Genomic DNA, 26,624 nt, shown 5'->3' with positions numbered 1-26,624 from the left:
AACAAGAAAAATAAATGTAACAGAGTATCCTAGTCTACCATCAGCTATACGCCCAGTGGCTCATTCAGATGAAATCCCAGTGCCAGTTTTCGTTACACTACCCTCTCTTGAAGAACATGAGTATGGTGATGAACTAGGTGACAACAATGATGAAGAGTTTGAAATTGAAGAGGACTCTGTAAGGGGTTTGATCAGCATGAGTAGAGTGATTTAGGATTATCGAAGAAGGCTTCAGAACTCCTAGCATCAAGACTGCGTGAGAAAAACTTACTTGAAAAAGGAACAAAGGTATCGTCCTTTTGAACCAGAGAAATTGCATTTCTGCAGTACTTTAGAACTGATAGTGGCTTTGTGTATTGCCATAACATACCTGGTTTAATGGTGGAATTGGGAATTCCAATCTATAACTCAACCGAATGGAGACTATTCAACGATAGCTTAAAGCGGACCTTAAAGTGTGTCCTCCTTCACAATGGCATTATTTTTGGGTCAGTCCCAATTGGCCATTCAGTTTCCCTTTGTGAAGGATATACAGACAGAAAGAGAGTTATTGAGTTGTTGCAATATCACCAACACAATTGGGTCATTTGTGTTGACCTTAAAATGTTATGCTTCCTTCTTGGTCAGCAACGCAGGTACACCAAGTATCCCTGTTATCTGTGCATGTGGGACAACAGCGTTCGTGAGAAAAGCAATAAGGGTAAATTTTTACTTTAACCACTTACCTGATTTTTTTTTTTTTTTTTACAGTAAAACATTTGAAAATTACAGTCATAGAGTAACAAGAAATTTAAAAAAACAATACATTCAATTTATTATCTCATTAATTTTTCATTGTATGTAAAATTTGTGTTTTTTGACAAAAATGAAGGGTACCCTGTATCGTAAAAACTGGATGTGATAGCAAACCACCCAAAAATTAGTAAAAAAACTAGTGTAAGTGATCTAACTCCACAACAAAATGCGTTCCCCAGTGGAATGCTTGAGCTTCTAAAAAATTGACATTCCTTGAATGTTAATAGGTATTTTCATGTTTGCCAGGTTTCATAGAAAAAGTAAACGTTAACAGCAGATTAAAGGTTAATTATGGCATCACTTTTTTTATTGTGATTGATGAGACAGATATACAGGTCCAGTGAACGTGAACATGGCTGATGACAATTAGACTGTGTAGAGGGATGAGGGGTTGCAAAATATTGTGCAGCAAATAGAATCTAAATGAGAAAAGACATTTTAAATGACAGAAAGGTAAAAAATAACCTTCAATATACATTTGGCTCTGAAAGTTTCTTTGGGTAAGATCTGTGTTACCAAGTTTGGTAGTAAATCAGTGCATCATTGTATCCGGTCAGCACCGTGGCTTCTGTGTCTCTGTGGTGGTCTTGACATTGAACAGACGCTTCAGGAAGTAAAGCTGCAGGACACCCGAGACCACAATAAGGATGCTGGTACCGGCCGACCACCAGTTGACATAGTGGTAGTTGGACATCAATCTGTAGTAGTCGGAGCCTCTTCTCATGCGTGCAAAGTTATAATACCGCCACATGTGCAGGACGCGGCCTAACACAACATGAGAGCTTGCCTGGAAAAGAAAATTGTACATCATGTGCCTTAGAATCCATCTTTGTTTTGACCATGCTTTCAGATTATAAACTGAAATATTTAAATGCAGTATTTAATATCCACCAGGTATAAAGGAATAAAAGGTATTTATAAACTTTTCTCATTTCAATAAGTTAAATAAAATCTAAACCTTCCATTTCAAGTAAATCTGAGATCGAGAAATAAATTCATGCTGACCTCCTGAAAATGCTAGTTACATTTAATTATATATATACTTTAGTACTTACCCAGAACAAATCTGAGTATCAGGAAAGTAAGGGCCTGAACACACAAAGCCATTACAGTAATAACTATTACGCTTGTTAAAAGTACCACTACAAGCTACACATTGTGGGCCACACTTTATTTTCATACTTTGTAGCCCATTCATATTGAATAAGCCGGCCAAGTGATAAATCACTTAAACCATTAGGCCCATGGTTATAAGAAAGCTGGATCACCGGCCTCATGTATGCTTTCAAAATATGCTGAGATTGGCCCCTCTCATTAATTATAACCATATATATATGAGGCGGTTGATTGTTTTCAGGCATTCAGCTACCTTATAATAATGGGTGCAACTGCTTGTTTTTTTATTTAGCTCCAACACTCTACAGCTTAATTACCACAATATTGTGCATTGCTGCACACAGCATTACACTGTAAATGAGCCTCCAGCATTAAATGAAAAGTCCTTATCCACTTACTTGTCTTGGGTTAGCTAATACTAAATCAAGGTCAGCATAATGGTAGCCAGTATTAAAAAATGCCAAACACCACAAATGACTAGATTTCCTTTAAAGAGTCTGTGACCAATAAAAAAAAGTTGGCAGTTTTATCTATATACAATGTAAAAAATCAGACTACTCCAGAAGAGTCAATTCCCCAACCTTCAGAAAGTGACAGTTCTGAGTGCATTGGCATCACATCCAAGATGGAAGATTACACAAGGAAGACTTTTATTGTACAGCACTGCATAACATGTTGGCACTATATAAATATTGTTTATTATTATTAATATTATTAATAATAATGTGTCTTGCACAAAATGTATTCTATGCACATATCTTATGGTAAGAATGAATAGCCTTAAACACTCCTGTAGACCAGGATAGGAATCACTCACCTCAATGGCAGCTACTGTGTCATTTAGCTTCCGATTTTCATTTTCATGTCCATGCTCTGATCCTTGACCGTCATAAAATACCCCAAAGTTTAGGTACACCTGGACTGAGCCAAAGTGGTTCTGCCAGTTATTAACACACAGCTGATAGAATCCTAAGAAAATAGACAATTTACTAGAGAGAAAGTGTGTCCGGGGTAATATATTAGGTTTATAAAGGTATGTACACTAGATTTCTGTGCTCGTTTCCCATGACAGTTGAATGAACATGGAGAGAGAGGGGACAAGAAAAAGGCACTGTGCTGCATCCTCCACCATAGAAAGAGACGGTCATCCCCAGATGGCAATATCTGCCAACAACTGAGGACCACTATACACACACCAGAGTTTGCATGAATGTAATCTTTTGTCTCGGATGACAATTATCCAGTGTAAGTAGTATAAGTCATACATAGTAAATATCAGACACTGGACTAACTTCACTAAAGGCTGAGAGTGTTTGTGGATCACCCAAACATACATGATGAAGCACAGAGTAGACAGCCCCAGATCACAGCAGGAGTTTTGTAATATTAATGTCTGTGATAAATAAAAAAAAGGCAATCGGTTGTCATTACTGCAGAGGAAAAGACTCCAGAACCCCGGAATAAACCATGGATGATTTTTTTTTCCTGTGCAATCCCACAATTATACATTAAACCCCAAATCTGCCAGTGACTTTTTGTCCTGGTATCTTCTATTACCCCAATGACTTATCCTGTTGTCACAGAACAGGATGGAGGGGGGGGGGGGATTTGATATGTGTTAAGCTGTTTTATCTAATGTATACACAAAAAATTTGTTTTGGGTGCAGTACAGCTTAAGGTCTACAGCTAGCATTATTATATGCTCATATTTATTACCAGGTAACGTATACTATACGTACAAGGTACGTATAATATTTGTGTGTATGTGTATATATATATATATATATATATATATATATATATATATATATATAAAAGAGTCCTGCATGGCCCTGAACGCTTTGTTGTCTTGTTGTTTTGTCTGCATCTACAAGGTGCATAGATATGATAAAAAAAAAAAAAGCAAACCCATTCTGCAGCTGTATACCACACACACAATAATAAAGTTGCTTTGAGTTTCATCAGGCACAAGTTATGCATGTTCAGATTAATTTCATGTCTATGTAAAAGGAAAGTTTTTTTACCAGTGTCCTTGGTCTGAAAGTTGATTTGTCCACGTTCATCCTTAGATGTCTCAATCATAAATCCCTGTGGGTTATGGACCGAAGCAGACACCTTCCTATCCTGCATGATTCCAGATGACCATTGTACCTGCAGAAAACAAGAACACAATGAGGAAAATGATTCTAACTAGCATCATACACAAGTATGCTTCATGATCATCATCCTATATGAAAGTAGCACCATCCTATTTTATATCCTTGTATATTTGATTAACAGTGCAACCACAGAGATACTGGATCTATGTACAGTACCACATCCCTCTATTATAACACTATATATATCAGTGGGAGATTTAAGGTACAATATTAAAGTAAAATCAATCACTTTATTAGGACAAACACACTAGACAAGATAAAAAACACACTGTATTATATATACCGTATACACACATATACATACATATATATGAATCATCCAATGTCAAACAATCCTTTACCAATTGTTTTACAAAGAATTTGAGGAACACATACATTTTTTGTGAAGCAGTTGGTTAAAGGATTGTTTGACATTGCATGATATATATATATATTCAGTTCTGGACCACATCCGTTCCAGGTTTGCTGGATCGCCCAGGTTTACCAATGAAAGTACATCCTCTCCAGCCTTGAAGAGCTTTAATCAGGCCCTCTGTACCTAGTAATAATCTAATCACAATCTAAAAACAAGCTCAGCTGGGATGAAGTACTCCCTAAAGGTAGAAAAGCCCAGACATCTCCCTTACAAGGTATCTGAAAGCTTCTGTTGTTTGTCTGCTCTAATCAAGTCAGTACTTTAAACATATTTTTAACTAGCATTTTTCCTCATTAAAATGAATTTATCTTCACAGTCCAGTGCACTCAGTTTGCTTTTCTTTTACATCCAATATGTAGTCAGGAGGCTCATCTGCTTCATAAGAAAAGAGATAACATTTGAAATAGTTGTAAACATTTTTTTTAGCCCTGGTGATAAAGAAACCTCTTTAATGAAAGCTGAGTCCCATGCCTGTATTTCTAACAAGCCTGTATTAGTTCTTTGTTGCAGGACACGGCTCTCTTTGGATGCAGGAGGAGGAGGTCACCTTGGTGCAGGTGATAAAGAGCTGTTGAGAAAACTTTGGGTTGGCAGCAGATGTTGTGTTTCCAGTTATTTCATCGTCAGCACAATGAAAAGGGTTTTGCCTTGCGATAGAGGACAAGACCATTAATTTAGACACTGATAAATGCTACAAGCTTGGAATATTACAATCAAACATGCAAACAATGTAGGGTAAAATAATTGATAGCAACCAGCATATTATGGCATACTCTGAAAAAGTAGATCCACTTTGTTGATTTGGATTGCTGTACTTTTTACAAAGCCGCATTGTGACAAAGCTGAGAGCATTCACATGAATGGGGCAACATGGTGGTTAAGAAATGACAAGACACAGGGAAGCGTCTTATTTCTCATTGCTCCTTCACTATTGGAAGGGAGGGGGGAGATTATTAATAGAGATCCAAGGTTTTTTAACCAGATCTATAAATGCTGCAAGAAAATAAAATTGATGCAATGTGACAAATATATGTCAAATGCAGGTCTCTGCACTTAATCTTTTGTATGGTAATCCTAAAGTATAAAATAGGGGTTCACTGGAGATGTCCTACAAAATTAAAAAGGTATAAACATACATAGCTTTACAGAGCTGTATTTTCCATCCCCTCCTGGATTGTAAGCTCTTCAGGGCAGGGTCCTCTCCTCCTCCTGTGTCACTGTCTGTATCTGTCTGTCATTTGTAACCTCTATTTAATGTACAGCGCTGCGTAATTTGTTGGCGCTATATAAATCCTGTTTATTAATATTAATCCCTCCAATTGGGTATATGAACAAGAGGTCAATTCTGAGCTAGCTCCTTTAAACAACAGGGAGAGTCTATGGGCCACCCCAAGGAAACCATGTGTATGTTGGTCCGGTGCCCCCGGGGCTCTATGTTCATGATCTTGCTTGAAACACATTCCCGCTTAGGCAACGACCGGGTGCAAGTGCCTTGCCAAAAAGTGTAACTCTAGTGGTAAATTGGCAGTGCCTCGAACTGGACAAAGTACCTGGGAGCATGGACTGGAGCACATGGGTAAGCACACCTGTTTGTAGGTCACACCATCATAAGTTCATAGGGTGGAATGATAAAAAAAACTATAGTAAATGGTATCCTAAATTGTAAGCTCTTTGGGGCAGGGTCCTCTCCTCCTGTGTCACTGTCTGTAAGTCTGTCATTTGCAATCCCAATTTATTGCACAGTGCTGCGTAATATGTTGGAGCTATATAAATCCTCTTTAATAATAATAGTACTATAAAAAAAAATATGGACAGTAGCAGATGTTGCACTGTATTTCTTGCAGCAATAAAAATTGGTATTCAGTGATAGTCTACTTACCTATTTTAGAAGAAAAATTAGATGTTTCAGGATAGTGTTAAATATAAAGTACTAGAGACATTAACCTACCTCATATCCAAAGTAGAAATAGCCATCTTGGTGTGCAAAGTGATAGAAGCATTCTGTACCAGCGGGTCCTACCAAGATGGCAAAGTCATAGCGGTCAGCTCCCCGGAATAAGGGCTGGGAGTTGGCACTGCTCAAAGGCTCGGTTTTCTGTGGCGAGCCTTGGACAAAAAGGGACAGCAGGAGGAATGCTGCAAGGAGCATGATGTGTGCAGGTACTGGGAGAGACTGACTGCTGGATCCCAAAGCCACCTCAGCAATGATTAACCTGGCCAAACCCCTCATAGAGCCAACATTCAGAATAAAGGCTGTATATGTAGCTGCAGGACATGGGCATTATAAAGTATATGCAAATGCATTTACTACAAACTCATGGAAGCTTTGTTATGGTAATGGCCATCTTCAAAATGTTTTAATTTTCGTTCATTAAAATATCTGGTGCCATGAAAGATCTTTGTTGATGAAGGATAAAGCAGGCCATTTCAGGACACGGCACAGGCACGAACCCAACCCTGAGAAATGGCATGCAAAAATGGCACAAGATTATGATACACCAGGCTTAGCTAACTAAGGGGCCAAACCGCTGCCAAAAAAAGTTCAAAGCTATATACTAAAATCCCAGAAATGGCCCAGACACACATGTATTTTTAATGCAGCTTCTGGGCAGCTTGCAAGTGGTCTTGGAGCATCCCATGAATTTCAACGACAGGTACAGATGCCAGGTAGTACTTTCCAACTATTTTTTATAGCAGAACTGAAAAATTAAATAAACAAGCAGATATGAGAAAAAAAAACATCCATCTCTAGTACCTACCTTGTCCCTGCTTTGCTAAATGACGTATTCACTTATAAGTCATTTTATTTAGCTTCCTTTCTATAAGCTCAGGATATCATGGCATGGCATAGCCCCTGGAGTGGCACCCCATTTTTTCTGCATTCTACATTAATTCTTTTGAAGAATGAATGCTTCATAATCAGGCAGAGTACAAACTCTCCTTAGAAATGAATTATGAGTGCAGTTGAAAGCCCACTTCAGGCAGTGATATCTTGCTGATTAGTTAAAGGTGGGGTGGGGTTCTAAGGGAACAGCAAGATACAAACCTTTATTACTGTAATTTTTTTTTTTAAACAATTGGATTTTATTTTTTACTTGTGAAAGTTTAAAGCTGACCTCTGAAATAAGCAAATATTATCCAATTCATATATGAAGTACGGTGACTCAGAGGTTAGAATTCTGGTCTTTGCAGCACTGGGTAGCAGATTCAAATCTTGGCCAGGACACTATCTGCATGGAGTTTGCAGGTTCCCCCAGTGGGTTTTTTTTCTGGGTACTGTGGTTTCCTTCCACATTCCAAAAACATGCACTTAGTGTAATTGACTTCACACCAAACTGACCTTAGAATGTGTTAATGACATGTCTATGGTAGGGACATTAGATTGTGAGCCCCTTTGAGGGACAGCTAGTGACATGACTATGGACTTTGTAAAGTGCTTTGTAATAGGTTTGTGCTACAAAAATAATGTATAATAATTGAGGCTTACCAATCTCCAGGCTATGGACCAATACCTGGCTGTGCCAAACAGGGCTGCAGTCTTCACTATGATAGGAAGGATTTGTGTCCCCTCTCTTGTCATTTCATTCAGCCAATCACATAAGCTAGCTTGCACGATTGAACAAAACGACAGGCATAAGAGATCCTTCCTGACACAGTGAAGGCTGCAGATGAGGACAGATGCCTTACCTCTTGGTCTTTGGTGCAAACAAGACTGGGGATTGCTGGTCTAAATTATAGAGTATTCTTTCTTAATATCTCCTGGAGCTGGGCTGTTGTCTGCTACATCTTGCTCTATTGAGCTTAACCAGGGTTCTTTATTGTACTTATATACCACACCTGTGGCCCCCTCACTATAATTTCAGGAACTGACATCCCCCACTTGTCTCCCTCAACCATTCTTAGTACTAGCATCCTCCATTTGGAGAGAAATTTTCAACTAACAACCCACTGGACTTGAGAAAATGCCAAACAAGGTTGCTATGTGTTTAAAATACAAGAGAGAGGCCATTTGTATAGTATGAAATCATAAAATGTTTCAGGCTTTAGTCCCACTCGGTAGCTCTAGGAAACACCTGATACATCTGGAAGTCATGGATCTGTAATAGGAAAAACACACTTCTGCTAGACCTAATTCAAAACCACAAAATACTCAGAGGTGTAGAGCAAACCATGTAAACAGCCATAGAAACCATGCAAGCCAATCTATATCTGTACAATAAACTCCTACAGTTTACTGAATATCAAACAACTGATGCATTAAAAAAGGACAAGACAGTAATAAATGGACATTTAGTTTTTAAAAAAACAGAAAAATAATGTTAATAAAAATGTTTTCTTTACAAAATTACATAGTGGGCAGTGTATCAAGGTAGTCAGGATAAAAATACGGGTGACCGTGTTGACTTATTATGGACAGTGCATGGAGCCATCATCTTAATGTATCCTGCACTATTGGGGGGGGGGGGGGGGACAGCTGACCTGAACAAACACATCCATATCAGGGTTTGGTATATTCAATATATAAATTCTTTTTTCAAGTCAGTAACTCAAACAGTAGGTATAATGATGAAAGTCCAGGAACAAGCAACATGAAAAGGAAGTTTGCAACAGCAGCTTCCATATTCCTAACAATATGGCTTCACTGGGTCCAATTTTGGCACAAAATGTGGAGTTTAGGGACAAAAAATGTTCTTTTTTTGTAGGGTTAGTTTTACTGCATGGTATGCTGTCATCATGCCCTGAAAGACAAAATACAGGAGTCCGAAATGTATTTCTGATGGATTGCAAATGTTGTCCCGATATGCACATCAGCTATGACCCGCAGACAAAGAATGGACTGAAGTATGACGCACCAGGATGTGTATCCAGCACACAGGCGCCTAGTGTTAAAGGACATCAAGTCCCAACACAACTGAAATATATAATGTTCAAACTGAAGCTGTTGTTCCTAAAATCCAATAACAATGGGAAAAGGCAAGTGAAGATCTCGTTGGCTTCAGCATGTAATACCTCTGATATGTCTTTCTCCTTTACAAAATGACACCATAAAGTTAAAGTAGGAATTGGCTGATATGTATTACACAAGAGAGAGTTTTTTCATTGTCCGCCATCTGTCCTTTATCATTACACTAGTCCGGTTATGGAAAGGGAATCTCTTGAGAATTTTTGCCCAGTTGCCTTCACCCAGTTCCTTTACTCCGAGTTTAATCCACTCTGTTTCCTCTACAGTCCATTTCTGGAAGACAACAAAAGTAGATGTCAAGGTTATAATACTTTAGTATCTATGCAAACAACACAATGTATTAGGTATAATTGCACCTTCTTTATTGGGAATTTTCCATTGCTGGAATCTCCTTTTGAAAATGCCCATTGCTCTATTATGGCTTTAATACAATCCAGAACAAGAATGCAGATAAGGAATTCTGACACATTATAGTATGAGTGCACATGACCTGTGAATTTCAGTAACAGCCCAACAATGGTTGATATGTTTTGATAAGGTGCACGGACACGTGTTTTAAATAAAAATCACAGGTTCATTTTAGAGCACCACAACACAGATGTAACTAGCTAAAACCCATACAAGTGTGTTTTTTATTAAATTAAAGGCACATTGAAGGTTCGGTCAAAGACTGCCCTATTGTAACCTTCATTCATCTATGCAAGACGCGTGAATTGGTCATGACTGTGGCGATTGCCCTCCCGGCCCACACCCTGCGACTTTCCAGCACGCTCAGCAACAGTCCACGCACCAGCAGGCTAAGAACGGCCGTCACGGGGCAAGGTTAACCACTCTGTTACTCCTTGCCCAACACATTAGACAATGATATTTTGGAAATATAAAGATTAATATTAAATGGGTTGCAGAATACAGTTCAGAGTTCAATCTGGGGCCACTCTACTAGCATTATCTGAGTTGTATGACATCTGTGGACACAAAACTCCAACTTTGACAATGGGTGTTGTAAACTAGAGGGTCAGGAAGGATGCTGGCTTTCAGATCAACAAATATCTGAAAAGGGGAAATTTATGACCCTGATCTGTTATATTTTCAAACAAAGCCCTTTACATTTAATGGGAGATCAGGAATTAATGTTATCCCAAATACCACAATGATAATCAGGAAATTAAACCTTTTCTATGTCCCAAAGTCATTACTGGCCAGTGGTGCAGTCAGTGATGTGTTGAAGAACACACATTAGTGGGAGGAACATGTAACGGTCCTCAGCTGATGCAGAGATAACTACACGGTCAGAACTCAAGATACAAGACTTACTGCTGTTTACAACAGAATACGATATACACTCCCAGCTACAAACAGGTCCCTTAGTATGCCCACAGACTGGCACCGGTCAGCAAAATGGTAACATTCCTGGTCATGCCAATAAAGAGGGATTAGAGAAGGTGTGAGAAGTGTTTGCAGACTGCATTCTTTCTATAAGTGTCTGTAGCACAGCAAATGCTTACAGTTCGGCTTACCTGTTTTTTATTTCCATTCGTGGTTGTGTTGTTGCCGACTCTTGAACCTCTCTGATCTATGAAAAATGAGAACATTTCCATTAAGTACAGTTGTGTCATCCTGACAAAAGACACTATGCTGGACAAAAATGTGTCCAATTTCTGCCCCATACCCCTTTTCGTATAGTAAAAACTATACCCCAAATACCAAAACTATATATATACACTTTTAAAGAAAACCAGGTAAGAATAGCAATTTATAAGACTTTAACCACCAATGCTGATGCATCTTCATCTGTAAGAAATAGATATATGTGCTGTTATTCACTTATATTCTCTTTCTATCAAAGAACTGTTGGCTCCTCCTAAACACAATTCATGTATTCAAATATGGTTTTGATCACGTCCAGCTCTAGAGAGAAACTGAAGCATTTCTCCATAAAACAGATGACCCATTTCTCTCTATTTATTACTTAATAGCTCTTTCTAAGTGAGAATAACCTAAAACTGTATCCTACTGCTGTTTGTTAATTCAAGAAATCCTAAAAATATATTAGGTTTTATTCCTGTATTTTAATTTTTTTTTGTAAATGATGCCTAACTTACTTTTTGATTTAAATAGTTCATCCTCCTCGCTCCAGGTGTCCTGTTCTTCCACTGTGCTGGATTTGCTAGGAGAATCACTGCAAAGACATCAGGTTATACAGTTAGCAGTTACCAAGAACAAGGCATAACCAGAAAACAAATACAGTAAAATGAGAAGTCGTAGGGGGTCTGCAACAGTATGGCTGCTGCACAATTACATAGCACACTTCAGTATACTTTAAAAATGTGCAATTCGGGACTGTTCTTTCATTAATCATTTCTAAAAGATTTGATGTGAGAAATGTATTTAAAATGTCCAAACTTACTCTTTAATCTCCACAATGATGAATTTAAGGGCAATTCACACAAGTGAAAATGGTTTACAAAGAGTTATAAAACAATCTTTAAATAAATACTACAAAACAAGTGATTTCTTTTGTTTTATGTCACTTAGAATAGATGTTGACCCGCCAATAATCCATTGCAGTTCTAACTTCCTGTTTGGGAAGATAGAAACTAACTAGAAAACTGATCACCTTTCCCTATTCTCATCTCATTCTCTTCCCCATTCACTGTCCATTATCAGAGTGGGGAGAAGGCATGGAAACTGCAGCAGAGAAAGGCTATATGGACAAAAAGGTAAATCATTTTAGAAGGTAAAGAGCTCATAATATATTTGTGTAAGTCACCGCTTCCATTGAGTTTAGTTTCAAGTTTTTTATTCCAACTGGCTAAAGTAGATACCGAAAAGTGCCATAGTTCCCAAGTGGGCACAAAAGTGTCAGCCACTGAACTTATCATTAGGCAAAAAAATGGCATCATGTTATTTTCTACAAAGATTATGAAGGGACTTACTGTTTTCGCTTCAAGTTTACAGTAGGTGAATTGAACAATCTTCGCACAGTTGTGTTTGTGCTCTGCTCTTGTAGGGTAGGAGCTTTGCTTGGTCTCTCCTCTTCAATCTCGTTGTCCAGCTGACTGTCAGGCTCCATGACCAGTTGGTGAAGAGATATTGAAGGACTGGACTGTGCAGGCTCCTTGGAAGATGGCAAATCCTTTCTAGGGGTGCAATCAGGAGGCCCCATAGTCTTCAATGTTTCCACAGAGTGAGTTTGAGAAGAGGTAGGTTGTTCACAGAATGATGACTCGCAAAGTTCCTTAAATTTTGCCTCTATGTCCTGATCTTCACAAAGTGATGCCCATTGGGATTTAATGGCAGAAAGGCTATATGCTGTCCCATGGTCTGTTTCTGACCTGAGAAATGAATTATTGTTTACACAGGGTTAGTACCTAGAAGAAACCAGTGCCTTCTTTTAGCAGACCTAAGAAGGTACTTTAGGCTGGCCTGTTCCAATTCCCCACCTGAATCACCAAAATACTTCTTCTGGTGGTGTGGCCAAGTCCCACATTTTACCTTTTATTTGCTTGCCATGGATCTCTGTGAATGATCAGAAAAAACTAGCTGCATTGGAACTGGAAATAAGCCAGTTGAACCTTTTTGTTACAAAGACCCACAGCCCCAAAAATGGTGGACATATTGATAGTAAAATAAATAAGGGCTAATGTATACCAAAGAGTGGATACATTGCCAGGTCTCATGGCAAGGTATTATTCCAGTTTTTTTTTTTTTATAGAACTTGGTATTCTATTGCTTTTTTCTGGGTTCAGAGTCCTGATTTGTGCACATGCAGCTCCAAAATAAAGTGGGGAAAAAATTCTGCTTTAAAGTGTAAACCCTCTTATACTTACCTGTCTTCATTCCATTGCGGGGCATCTTCTTTCTTCTTTTCCTTGTTGTGATCTTTGGCCTTCTTGATTTGACAGGCTGAAGCAACTCTAGTGCAGGAATTAATTTAGTTCTGGCAACTGGTTCATTTAGTTCAGGTAGGTAAGAAGAAGTATGGCAGAAGGTACCTTTCTGCAATAAAGCCCTGCCTGATCACAATTTAGAACTTTACTTCAATTTTAATATAACAAGGCTTTCTCACACACTATTAGTTCATTTTAATACAAATATAATAAAAATAGTTTTTTTTTCACAGTTTTTGGATATGTCATAGGTCATTCTTTTCAAAACTATGAACAAGTGGCTAGCTAAGGAAGCAAACCCCAGTCTAAACTGGGGTTAGAATAATGACAAACTGTGGTAATATTTAAATTATTATATTTATTTCTAAAATCGATATTTAATTAGAATGTTTTCATCCTACATTTACTATGTTAATGAGAAAATAAATAAAGTTGAGCCTGTAAAAGACAATCAACACCTATTCTTTCCCTTACATGTGCCACCGATCTTTATCCTATTGCTACACACAAAAATGTATTTGAGTCAGATGTAGAAGAATATTCAGGCAGTGCTGAAACTGCAGCAGAATGAGGACTGGAACAGGCAGTAGGAAAATAATTATTGTGGATTAAATGCTATGTTTAAAAAAATAAAATAAAAATCATGTCAAGGGTTGTAATAGAATAACTTTAAGCACTAGATTGCATATCATACCCACCTTACTTTAGTCGGTGTCTTGGCTTTCTTTTGCTGGGAATTTTTGAAATACTTTGATGCACGTGGGGTATCCTTAGTGGGGGGTTCTTCCACCCTCTGCTGAGCTTCTGTGTCTGAAACATGGGCTTCACTGGGAATTTTGTTTAACTCTGGGTTGCTTTTCTGGATCTCTGGGTTGTTTTTCGGAAACTCTTGGTTGCTTTTCTGGATCTCTGGGTTGTTTTTCTGAATTTCTGGGTTGCTTTTCTGCATCTCTGGGTTGTTTTTCTGAGCAAGCTTAAAAACACACATAAATATGTATTAAACTTTTTATGAACAGAATTAGTAAGAACTGCTAGTAAAAGCTAACCTTTTCAGTAACAAGTTTGTTATACAGGTTTCCATGCCAGACAGCACAACTAGCTACACTGATTATAAGCAATCCAACCTGTTCTTTTGCAAAAATACATATTCTAGATGTGATGTCTTTTTAACTGTTTGTGTTTAAGGTATTGTATAAAATGGAGGCTCTAAATGGAAAAATAGCTTCTAGGTAAGATAGTTTCCCTAAAATAAAAAAAAAATAAAAAAATATATATACAGATAATCCTCTCTTAATGACCAGGTTCCGTTCCAATGACCTGGTTATTAAGTGAGGAGCATTGTAAAGAGCCAATCTGCAGCACTGTGAGTGTGCAGTGCGTGTCAGTGAAAGGATGACTAACAGCTTGCAAGACATAGATCGAGGAAGGAGCAAAAGGATTGCTACACAAGACAAGGATGAAGCTCTAAAGACTGAAGCAGAGACGCCGGTCTTCTGTACACTGTACAGTTCTTTTACAACGTACACATCAGAGAGCCGGTTTTAAGTAACTAAAAATAATATTATACTGACAGTTTCTCTTTATTTCAGCATGTACTTACAGTCATCAGGAAGCATGGAATCTGCTTAATCGGCTCCTCAAACATTTGGTACATCTTCTCCTTAATACTTGTCAAAGAAAAGTTTGCGATCAAGGGATGGTTGCAGTTCTTCTTTGAGATTATATATTGGAGCTCTCCCCGAAGTTTCTGTAAAAATTAGTAATTTATATCCTAAAGCATATTTAGAGCAAAGATTAAAAGAAAAAAAAACCCTTCTACTAATAGAATCAAAGTATGCCCAGTGCAAAATTTCATAATTAGGGATATTCATATCCCTTGGGTGTATAGAAACCATTTAATGGGGTATAGGACTAAAACAAAATGTCATTAATTGGTGTATGATTACAAGATTTCTTAAATTCCACTACCAGCTACTCTGCTGCAACCTTGTAATAAGGCAGAACACTGGCACTGTTTACCTATGCTGGCAGAAGAAACATTTTATTGTTAGAGGAAACCTGTCATGAGCAATATGAAGGCTACAAATAATTGTCACTATTTCATGGCTGTGATGCTGTTGCTTGCTAAAGTTTGGACTTTTAATTCATGCATACATTTTCCAGATTTGTGATTTAGACATATGGTCATCTGTAGTGCAAGTGCACAATGGCATTAGAGGAACTTTACTGTATTTTGTATATGGATACATATTTATTACTTAGCACGGAGGGTTATCATCTAGCCAGTATTTACTGCCACAATTATACTTAAAACAACTTTTGTGTTCGGCAGATGGTGAGGAACCCTTCAATCCAAACTGCCTCAAAGTATGTAACTGTTGCAAGACTTGTCAACACTGCTTTGAGGTATGGAGAGGGGATCGGTAAGTACATGGTCCTATATGAGATCTAGAATGGATTTTCTATGTAAATGTATTGGTCTGGGGGTTTGAATGTAGGCTTTGTATGTATGTGGACCAGTCAGATTTTGGATAGGGGGTTCTGTATTTATAGACAGGTCTGGATGAGGTTTCTGTATGTTTATCAACTCGTCTGAGCTCTAGATATTGGAACTGTAAGTTCGGTATTTGTTTTCAACCAGAAATGGCAAAAAAAAAAAAAATTAAAGGCACTGAAAGTTCGGAAAACTGGAAATGTATATTGGAACTTGAACTACTTCCTTAGAAGCGTGTACCACAAGGAAAGTGTGGCAGCTCCAGAATCACTTTTTGCAGCAATCACTGGGCGTCTGTGTCACGGAAAGGTCAAGAATTGGTGACTTTTTGCATAATGTGAATCTAGCTGTAAAATCACTGGATATCCACTGCGGCTGTTGATAATCATTTTATATTGAAGATTAGTCACTGCATGGATGAGAACTGAAACCAATTCAGAAGCAACTCCCTATATCAATACAAATCAACAGAGAAAAGAAAAAATATTTGTAGCTTGTACAAATCACTTCTACAAGGCTGCTAGTGTGACAATCCTTTTAGAAAGAGTTAGAGTCAAACTACTTACCTTGGTTTCATTGCTACTTGAAATATATTTCTTCATAATATTACTGGCTTTACCAAACTGTTTCTTTTTTATACACGCTACCACAGCCTGCGGACAACAGAAATATTCACCTCAAAAACGGTTGCATTTAGACCCACTTTAAAACACATGTAAACCACAACATAAAACTTCTCCTATTTGGTCTGTTACCACTGAAGGAGCTGTTATAGCCATTCAACTGCCTATGCTCTCTGTCAGTGGGCAAGTCATTGGATAACAACAATGCTTCTCTATGGATATGGATAATGATGTTTTTGGGTTTACTCTTTATTTCGCATCATTCATCTCGTCTGTACCGTGCCACTGTAACATCCTCCTCTCAGGTATTCCATCATCCCGACTCTCTCCTCTACAATCTATTATGAATGCTGCAGCCAGACTTATCCACTCCTCCCACCACTCCTCTTCTGCCGCCTCTCTTCTCGAAGTTCTCTTCCGAGAACCAAATTCAAGCTTCTGTGCTTTGCCTTCAAATCCCTCCACAGTTCTTGTCCCACTTACCTTTTTGACCTGATAGAAAAATACCCCTCTAGCTGCTCTCTTCTCTTTGGGTCCTCTCCTCCTCCAGTGTCAATATTATTATTAATAATAATAATATTAAAATAAATAATAATAATGCATGGGTCAGTAATGCATTAGGCAGTAGAGTTAGGATGAGGATAATAGCCTTGGTGCCTAAAGCTTAAAATTAACAATAGAGGCTGCCTTTTCTGACTTTCTGGAAATGCTAGCTGTCTGACTGTCTCAGTCATAGACACTTTCTTCTGGGTTAAATTGGAATACTTACATGTCTTTCATATAAAAATAAATCTAATGTTCTATAAATGAATAGAGAGCTGCATAAATTTGTTCTTTGTCCTTACATCTGCCTGGAGTGCAGCTTAAATTTTCTTGTACTTTATGAAATACATTTTGTAAACCTTGCTAGTGTCATTTGCAACCCCACCTCCTTATGGCACGTATGTTGTGAAAAAAAAAAAAAAAGTGCAATTATACAAAACTCACCGCCTCTTTTAACATTTGCATATTGGTTTTCATGACATCTTCATCCACTGTCATCTCGCTGTTCACTATTTTCAGAACCTCAACAGCTGATTCAAGAGGAGTCTCACTGCTCTCCTGATCAAAGGTGCAATCTTGAGGAATAAGAAAAAAAATCACAAAAGCTTTTCTAAGTGTGAGGGAACTTTACAATCCTAACACAAAACTCACTGGTATTCGATAAACAGCTAAAAGAGAAAAAAAAAAAGAAAAAAGATTTTGTATACTTAAAGTACAAGTTAGGGATGAGGATTTGCAAGAGAAAGTTTGCTGTTTTCCAATGGGGAATAGTATTGCCTAGCCTATATTATAAGTAATAAGGAGAGAGCAAGGACAGGCTTTGATAGGCAGGGTTATGTGATAACATATAAAAGGTTTTATTAGAACCAAGGTAGACCTATTGCCAACATAGACCTTCTGGATTCTAAACAATAATACCACAAACAGATTTATATCTACTCAGTGAACGCTACATATACGTGTTCATCAAACACGTGCACGTGCTCATCAAAACAAAGGCTTGTCTAATTTCCCGATGCGTTTCGCCTGAAGGCTTCCTCAGGGGATTACAGGGAGACACAATATTGAGTAAAGTATAGTAGTGGTTCACCAGTAGAAAGAGCATAGGATTAGATTGGAGTGGTGTATTGGGTATTCAAATGTTGGGTGGTAATTCAGTTACTGAAGGTCATGGAGAAGAGATTCTCTTGAGTAAAGTATAGTAGCAGAAAGAGCATATTTGTATCAATATTTCAGTAGGTATTCCATGGGGTCATTTATAAGATGAAAAACGTTGTAATTAAGAGGCCTCTTGAGGCTGGCTGCTGGCGTCCCACCATTCCCACTATACACCAACCTCCCAGAAAATCTCTTTTCTATGACCCTAAACAACTGAATTGGGGAACTTCACCTGAAGGATAATTACATCTTTTTCACCTCCATAAGTGACCCCATGGAATACCTACTGAAATATTAATACAAATTCTTTATTACACTTGGAGGGATCCTGAAGCCAACCCCTAAGAACCTTTTACCACCCGACATCTGAATACCCAATACACCACTCCAATCTACTCCTATGCTCTTTCTACTGGTGAACCACTACTATACTTTACTCAGTATTGTGTCTCTCTATAAGCCCCTGAGGAAGCCTTTGGGCAAAACGCGTCAGGATTTGAGACAAGCCTTTGTTTTCATGAGCACTCGTGTGTATTTGTGAACACGAATATGTAGCGTTCACTGCGTGGATATAAATCTGTATGTGGTAATATTGTTTAGAATCCAGAATGTCTATGTTGGCAATTAGTCTAGCTTGGTTCTTTTAAATCCTTTTATATGTTATCACACAACCCTGCCTATCAAAGCCTGTCCTTGCTCTCTCTTCAATACTTATATACTCAGGTGTTCTACCCAGTCCCGTTTACCTGGGCGCACCACCCGGCACCTTTTAGTAACCCTCCGGCTATTTTTGGGTGGTTACTAAAGAGTTGGGTTACTATACAGGGGGTGCCACCCACCTACAATTTCTTCCCACTCGGTTAAAAAAAAATTCTTTGTTAAACACCGAAGTCATAGGCTATGCTGTGGTTGCATGTGCGGTTACTGCTTCCCCACGCCAGTCAACTGCTGCCTTGGGGGAGAAGCTACTCTAGCTTCACCCCATGGCAGCTGCATAGAGTATAAATGGGGGTGGCAGTAAGTGGTACAGTAACACTAACTATCTCTAGCTGTCAAATGTGCAGACACTGTTTTTTTCACAACCAGTACTATAGCTTAAGTGTCTAAACAGCTGCCAAAGCACTAGTGGCCAGGAGCCCAAGGGGGGTTGCCTGAGCCCAAGGGGGGTTGCCTGAGCCCAAGGGGGGTTGCCTAAGCCCAAGGCTGGTCTAAACCTGTCTATACAGACCACACATTTCATTTACACCCAGATTTAAAGAGACCCAGTGGACTTTCCCACTGAGGCCAAAGTGACTGGGTCACTTTAAATGGAACCCATCTGTTGCTTTAAAATAATGAAAAATGGCTGCTCCCAGCAAAAGAGAAGCTTCTCACCTCTCCACTAACCTAATTTTTTTTGCCTTGTCCCAGCCTCCATCAGCATTTGTTACTTTCAGGAATGCCTGATGTCTATGTACCCCACCACAGAATATGGTTTCATCCCCCAACAGCTACATCAATGCTGCATCCAATAGTGATACAAGGAGTCAAAAGATGGAACCACAACATAGGTGAAGGTTTGAATAAACATCCCACACTCTGGGGAACAGCCATAATAAAAGAATGACAGTTATATTGAGTTATTCAGTTATACATTAAGTTATATATTAATATATTCTCTCATAGTTTAAATTAAGTTGTGACATCACTCCTCTCCTCCAACCAGTAACAGTGCCAGGGCTTAGCGATCGGCCACTAGGTATGATAAAGAAGGAGTTTTAATCCTTCCCCATACCTTCAAGTATTTTGTGTGGCCTGCGAATTAGGAAGGGGATGTTAGGGGAGGAATTTTTGGAAGAGAATTAGGTGGTACAGGAATAGGAGGAACTCTATCTGTGACCTGAATAAGCAAAGTGACAGGGTCAGTGGAATAAGCCATCTGTATACTCCAATACTATCAAGGATTTCATTATCATAACCTTCCCCCCCTATTTATTGTATTAGAAAACTTTTGATTATACCAATCAGGTAATTCTCAAATACCATATAGATTCCCTGCATAGTCACCGCATTAAACAAACTTTCACTCTTCCTTTTGACCATCCAACATGGCTAACAATCTTGTCACGGTCTCCACCCCTAAGGGAGCCTAAGAGTAAAAAGTGTCGGGCTTTGAGATTACTGTCCTGTCTGCAAAATGCATTTCCATATTCTGCAAACCATGATTTTACATAATGATGGATATCTGTATTTAGTATGGATAGGAAAACTTTATTTAGAAATATGACTTTTCAAGCCCCAATATTATTAATATTATTAAAAAGGTTTTTTATAGTGCCAACATATTACGCAGCGCTGTACATTTAATAGGGGTTGCAAATGATAGACCAATACAGACAGTGGTACAGGAGGAGAGGACCCTGCTCCGAAGAGCTTATACTCTAGTAGGTGGGGGAATTTACACACAATAGGATGGGAGATATGTAGTGGTGGGAAGTAATAAGAGCTTAGGGTCTAGGGTGATACAATACAAATATTTTTCATTTTCTGTGAATTATTATAATATACATAGTGATTAGCCTAAAAAAACTGATCTCTTCTTCTTTGTATTCTGGCTCCCATGTTTTTACACTGTATAAATAAGGAGTAGGCACCAACTGCTGTCTACATTAGAACAAAGGCACCTAGTACCTAACTGCTCCTATATATGTAAAGTGACAGGTCAAATTTTATGCAAGTAGGCTGCACCTGTAGTAAAGTTATCCCTCCTTGAAAACTCGGTCACAAGGCTATACCTGGTATTTTGCTGCAGCAGATGCAGAAGAGGAAATACCTGGCTGCAACAGGCAAATAGAATGCTTACAGATGAGAATCTGCCCTATTACTTACCTGGATCATCCCCTTCTTCAATGCGGGAAAGACACTGCAAAATGCGCAGGACCTGTGTGTTCTTTTCCATTAACTTGAAGGGACGTTGGATCAAAACTTTGAATAAAGCATAAAAATATGAAATGTTTTAAAAGTAAGGTAATATAATATTTTTCATAAAACACAATACTAAGAAAAAAATGCAGAACAAAGAAATCAATGTAATTATTCCTTTGATCTTCCTCACGCAATCCAGCCCCAATAGCGAAGACAAATACTGGGAGAAAAAAAAAAAAAAAGAATGTAACTCATTCCCCCTTCCACTCACATGACTGTGCTATACCATAGGGGTGGGAGATTTTTCAAAGGTTACACATCTCCCACCCTGTTCCTATAAATGATGTGTAACCTATGAAAAAGCAGCTGGGATGATTTTCTTACTTTGCTTCCAAATAAATCAGTGAGAAAGGTAAGAGATATTGTTTGCATGTGCAAAGCCCAGGGTCACTGTAAACGTAAGCTGTCAGAGTTGCTTAACCAGGAATCCCCCAGAGGTTCCTTGATCAATAAGCAACTCTCAGGTCAATTTAAAAGGGAACTAAACTGAAAACAAAAAAATTACACTTACCTTTATTCCTGCTGATCCCTCGATGGCGCTGGTTCCTCCCGCGATCCGGTTCCGAGTCATCCTTGAACTCCTCTTCCTTACACCACTACAGAAGCATCGGGCGCTGCCATTTCCATTCTTCACTTCCTTCTTCTTCCTCGATCTTCTTGGCACGTCACCCAATCTCACACCGCACAGGTGTTATTCTGCCAGCATTCCTTTAAAGCATGCCCTATGAACTCTTCCAGGAAACTGACACAAGCATGTCAATCTTGTGTCCTCTGAAAAGGTCAGTGGCTCAGCCTGTCTCCCCCACAAAGCTCATTGATTCCTTCTGCCAACTTCCAAAGAATACAAGGACAGGTAAGGTACCAAGTTAAAGACATCTGACATACAGATGACTCCTAGATACGAACGGACTTCCCTGCTCGCTGTGTGCAGGATGGAGGCTTGATGGGGGGAGGAGGGTTGTTTGCATGACTTACAGAAGAAATATTTTGCTAAACACAGCTGAGATTGTGGGTGATCTTAGGGGACCGAGCTCTCTGCTACATCTTATAACTCTTTAATGACCAAGACAAACTCTGCAGTTGTTTCTTTGTGCATATCAAATCACAGCTTGCTCCAGAAGTTAATGAACGTCTAGGCTCCATGAAGTTTTTTTTTTTTGCTTTGTTTGTGATTAGCTCACAGTGAGGATTTTATATAATAACTGACACCACGCTGCCTAATAATATGTTGAGACAAACATCGGTCCTAATTGTATTTATTAAAACAATGTACCTGTTCCGACTTACATACAAATTCAACTTAAGAACAAACCTACAGCCCCTATCTCGTATGTAACTATCTGTAGTGGTGTGGAGGTCAGAAGGAACCAGTGAGAGCAGTAGGACAGACATGTTCCCTGTATTGCACCCTGACAGGCAGATACATTAGTAGGCAATGGAGGCTGCTTTAGGGAAATACATCATAATGTGTGACATAAGAACATAAAGGGCCCTGCAATAGACTGAAAATATTCGACTCCTGCCTTGGTACCAATTTGATAAATAAATGCATCACTTTAATGGTAATGTAATACTGTGTGCTGCTGCACATGTGCATTTCCCATGTAGTGACCCATGGCACATGAGCATGTGATTACAATGCAGAACTGGGCATTTACAGCCTTTTACCAGACACAAGGCTGCCATGGCACAAGGCTTATGATGAATTAGAGTGGTGACAGTACCATTCACTTCATTTATATCCTTATATTGAAGTTGTTTGACAGGTGCTATTTAAAGTTCAGAGAACTATTTAGCAGGTTGTTATAAATTCATTTCCTGCAGGAAAAAGCCTTCCGAGGCACTACAAGTACCAGCACACCCAGCAGTTCCTGAGAGGGAATCCTGCAAAGTAAGGCCCCGCCCCCTCCACTGAAGTTCCTCTGTTACCCTCCTGCAGTCACCTGATACGATATCCCGGAGCTCCGCGAAGTCGTCATGGCGACCGCTTCTAAAGGCTAGCACAGAGAGGTGGAAAAAATAGTCCAGGACCCACTGGTTCACCACGGGCTCCAAAGCCCACACATCGCTCTCCTCAAATGCCGCCATTCTACTCCGCTGTGTATAGTAAGCTGGAGTGTTGCCTGCTACACTTCCGGTCACATGACGTCGCCACAGTGGCGCCATGATTGGAAGGGCGGATGGAGATATCAAGGCTGTGATATTGATAGATTGTGTTATGGAATGGCTTTGATTATAGATAATAGGTTTCTTTTTGCAAAATTTAATGAATAAAGTTATGTTTATTAGCCATAGTAGCCTGGTGTCCATGTTTTCTATCCTATTTCTGTACTGATTTTTACAGTTTCCCATTGCAATTATGTGCAATTAAAATATATAAACTGTGTATATATATATATATATATATATATATATATATATATATATATTAGTGTAATTTGAAAGTGTGCCTGTGGTCCCGTAAGTAAAACCCATATTGCCCTAGGTGAATAATATTTATCAGTAGTGATCAGTATTTATATAGCACCAACATATTACAAAGCACTGTACAAAGTCATGTCACTAGCTGTCCCTCAAAGTCGTTCATAATATAATGTCCCCACCATTATCATATGTCTTTAATACAGTCTAAGGTCAATTTTGGGGGGAAGACAATTAACCTAACTGCTTGTTTTTGGAATGTGGGAGGAAACCCACCCAAACATTGGGAAAACCTGAAAACTCCATGCAGATAATGTCCTGGCCAAGATTCAAACCTTGGACCCAGCACTGCAAAGGCTTTGGTGCCAACCATTGCCAATGTGCTGCCCAATTAATAATAATTTAAACTGACCAAAAAGATGTTCCTGTGAAAGACTACAGTAAACGTCTTTCTTGTCTTCGAAATCAAATTTTCCACTCGTCTTCTATGAAACTAACCTTTCTGGAAGATAAAGGGTGTCCCCTGCTGAACCTGTGGTTTCTCCCACCACCCCTGTACTCAACAGTATAGTGTCTAGCAGTGGGAGAGTCTATTGTGTTGTACAGGGGGGCACAGAAGATTGACACTCCTAGAAGTGTAAGTTTCTGCACAGATGATTTCTTTAAACAGAAGGGGGGTTTGGTAGTGCAGGGAGAAAAGACCATTGACCCTGTAATTTGCGTTGGAACAGAATCCCTATCCTAATTATGATTATGATTTTTATTAATATTATTAATAAACAGGATTTATATAGTGCCAACATATTACTCTGTACATTAAAGTTATTGCGCTGTACATTAAAAAGGTGTTGCAAATGACAAACAGATACAGACAGTGACACAGGGGGAGGAGAGGACCCTGCCCCAAAGAGCTTACTATCTAGAAGGTGAGGGAAGTATTACACAATAGGTGGGAATTAGTGAGGATTTCAAAAGACAGAAGAAGATGGGTAGGCAAGTTTGAAAAAGTAGGTTTTGAGTGGGACGAGAAAGACTATTCCAGAGAGTCAGAGCAGCTCTAGAAAAGTCTTGGAGCCGTGCGTGTGATAAGGTTATGAGGTATATTAGGTATATTAAAACGTGTCAATGTTTATAGCCTTACCATGGTTCTATTTTAAACAGGCATAGCCACCTAATGTAAAGGAGAGTGAGTAACAGACAGGTGCTGTGGGACAGAAAAAGTGGGTTCTGAAGACGTTTTTATTTTGAGTGTTAGGGACTATCATAGGAAACAAGTATGGAAATTCCAGAGAGAAGTCCTGAAAACAAGAAAGAAAGTATTGATTATTTTCAGCTTGGGTTAGATTTTTAATGGCATACTAAGGAGGAGATAGCAGGCGGTGCTCATTCTTGGATAGCCTTTATCCAGGTTTCTTGAAAACCTGGATAAAGGAGAAGCCAATACAGATACATAACACTTTATGGCTTCCTTGATGCTAAAGAACAAAGTCACATACATAAATATATCCAAGAGAGAGAATTTTTTTGCCTTAATTGTTGTAATGTTGTAGTTGAAATTCAACATACATAAATACATGAATCCTGCAAAAAACTTTACTAATACTTACTAGTCCAGGGGTCTGCAACCTGCGGCTCTTCAGCCTCCTTGTTGTGGCTCCCTTCGGCTACCGCTGGGAGATCTCTGATGGGGGATCCCCTTCCTCCCAAGACACTGCCGAGGAGGGGGATTCCCTATCCGGTGTTCTAATGAAAAAAATCTACCAGTGATATAAACTGTGTTATGTTTTGCGGCTCCAGACTATTTTTCTTTAGTGGAAGAGGAGGCAAAATGGCTCTTTTGATAGTAAAGGTTGCTGACCCCTTTACTAGTCTATTGTACAGTTGCTTCCATCTACCTATCTGGTAAGTTGGATGTATTGTGCTGCCAATTAAGTTGTGGTAAAGCAACCTATTCATTTGAATGAGATCCCTAACTCGCTGCATGCACGTTTTTAGCAGAACCTCACAGGCACTGCAATGTAGAAGTACATCCATGATAAATAGCACCGCAGTGCACCAACAGGCATTACCATAACAAGGATCACTACAATAAAATTGTTTGATCAGGGATGATTTTGTATTATATTCTTTTGGGAGTGAGAGCCAATGAAGGCACTGAGAGCAAGGTGCAATACACAAGGAGCCATAAGATAAAATCTTGGTTGTGATTACTGAATATCGCTACCTTCATCACGTTGAACCTATAATAGATGGGCATCATTTAGAATAAATTTTCCTGAGTGACCTAGATTGGCAGTAATTGAATGTTCAATAAATGTCACGATTTAAGTCACACGAGACTTATTTTTTATCATAGTTGGATTAGAGCTCTGAACTTTCACAGTATTACAGTGTTTCTTAACCAGGGTTCCTCCAGAGGTTCCTGGAGCAATAAGCAATTTATGCCTCTCAGGACAGGTAAAGTGACACCATTGATCTTTTTGGCTATCTGAAAGGGTAACATTCTTCCCATTGACCAACATTGTAAGAGACATTCTTTCTACTGATCACTATACTAATTTACTGTGGATAAAGTAATTATAGCAGGGGTGGAAAGTTTTTTAGGGTTCTCGCAAGTTAGTAAGGTGGAGGCACACTGCAGTAGTATATCGTACTGATTTATTTGGTGAAATGCATCACCGGCAGGGAAGGCCCATGGGGCAAAAACATCCAACAAGGTGTTTCATGGTAAGGACAGGTTAGTGTTCTTGAAGGATGTAGTTAAATATGAAACATCTTTCAGAATCAGCTCTTTTTGCAACTCTCTGCATCCAGCCACATCGCAGGAGGGTGGTGTAGGAAAACTTCCCTACCCAAGACACCATGATCATTGATGGGAAAGTTACTACAATTTGGCAATCATGGCTTACAGACCAATCAATCTCAGAATAGTGAACAATTCCCACTTGGGTCCACCAACCCAACATATCTTGTTAGAGCCCAAAAAGGGACAATGTACACCTTCCCCCCAGCTTAGTTCTCCACTTATCACCCTTTTGGCTAGAACTTGCACCATTTTAGTGGCCATGGTTGCTGATAGTTTG

The 26,624-nt window shown here is 38.9% G+C and overlaps 2 protein-coding genes across 2 annotated transcripts; both read right to left on the bottom strand.

Annotated features, from left to right (window-relative positions):
• Window positions 1–1,073: 1,073 nt before the first annotated feature.
• Window positions 1,074–7,109, bottom strand: TMED6 (transmembrane p24 trafficking protein 6). Its single transcript, XM_072422404.1, has 4 exons — window positions 6,434–7,109; window positions 3,936–4,062; window positions 2,729–2,880; window positions 1,074–1,582 (listed from the first exon to the last, which is right to left on the bottom strand). The coding sequence occupies exons 1-4, from the start codon at window positions 6,713–6,715 to the stop codon at window positions 1,349–1,351; spliced, it is 795 nt and encodes a 264-aa protein (XP_072278505.1). The 5' UTR covers window positions 6,716–7,109; the 3' UTR covers window positions 1,074–1,348.
• Window positions 7,110–8,761: 1,652 nt separating this feature from the next.
• TERF2 (telomeric repeat binding factor 2) lies at window positions 8,762–23,301 on the bottom strand. The gene is made up of 10 exons (XM_072422577.1): window positions 23,064–23,301; window positions 21,025–21,120; window positions 17,443–17,573; window positions 16,399–16,485; window positions 14,939–15,085; window positions 14,037–14,311; window positions 12,385–12,783; window positions 11,551–11,627; window positions 10,966–11,021; window positions 8,762–9,721 (listed from the first exon to the last, which is right to left on the bottom strand). The coding sequence occupies exons 1-10, from the start codon at window positions 23,284–23,286 to the stop codon at window positions 9,563–9,565; spliced, it is 1,650 nt and encodes a 549-aa protein (XP_072278678.1). The 5' UTR covers window positions 23,287–23,301; the 3' UTR covers window positions 8,762–9,562.
• Window positions 23,302–26,624: the final 3,323 nt, after the last annotated feature.

Source organism: Pyxicephalus adspersus, chromosome 9 (assembly GCF_032062135.1).
Source record: "Pyxicephalus adspersus chromosome 9, UCB_Pads_2.0, whole genome shotgun sequence".
Classification (NCBI taxonomy): Eukaryota; Metazoa; Chordata; class Amphibia; order Anura; family Pyxicephalidae; genus Pyxicephalus; species Pyxicephalus adspersus.
This window is presented reverse-complemented; position numbering and strand designations above follow the sequence as displayed.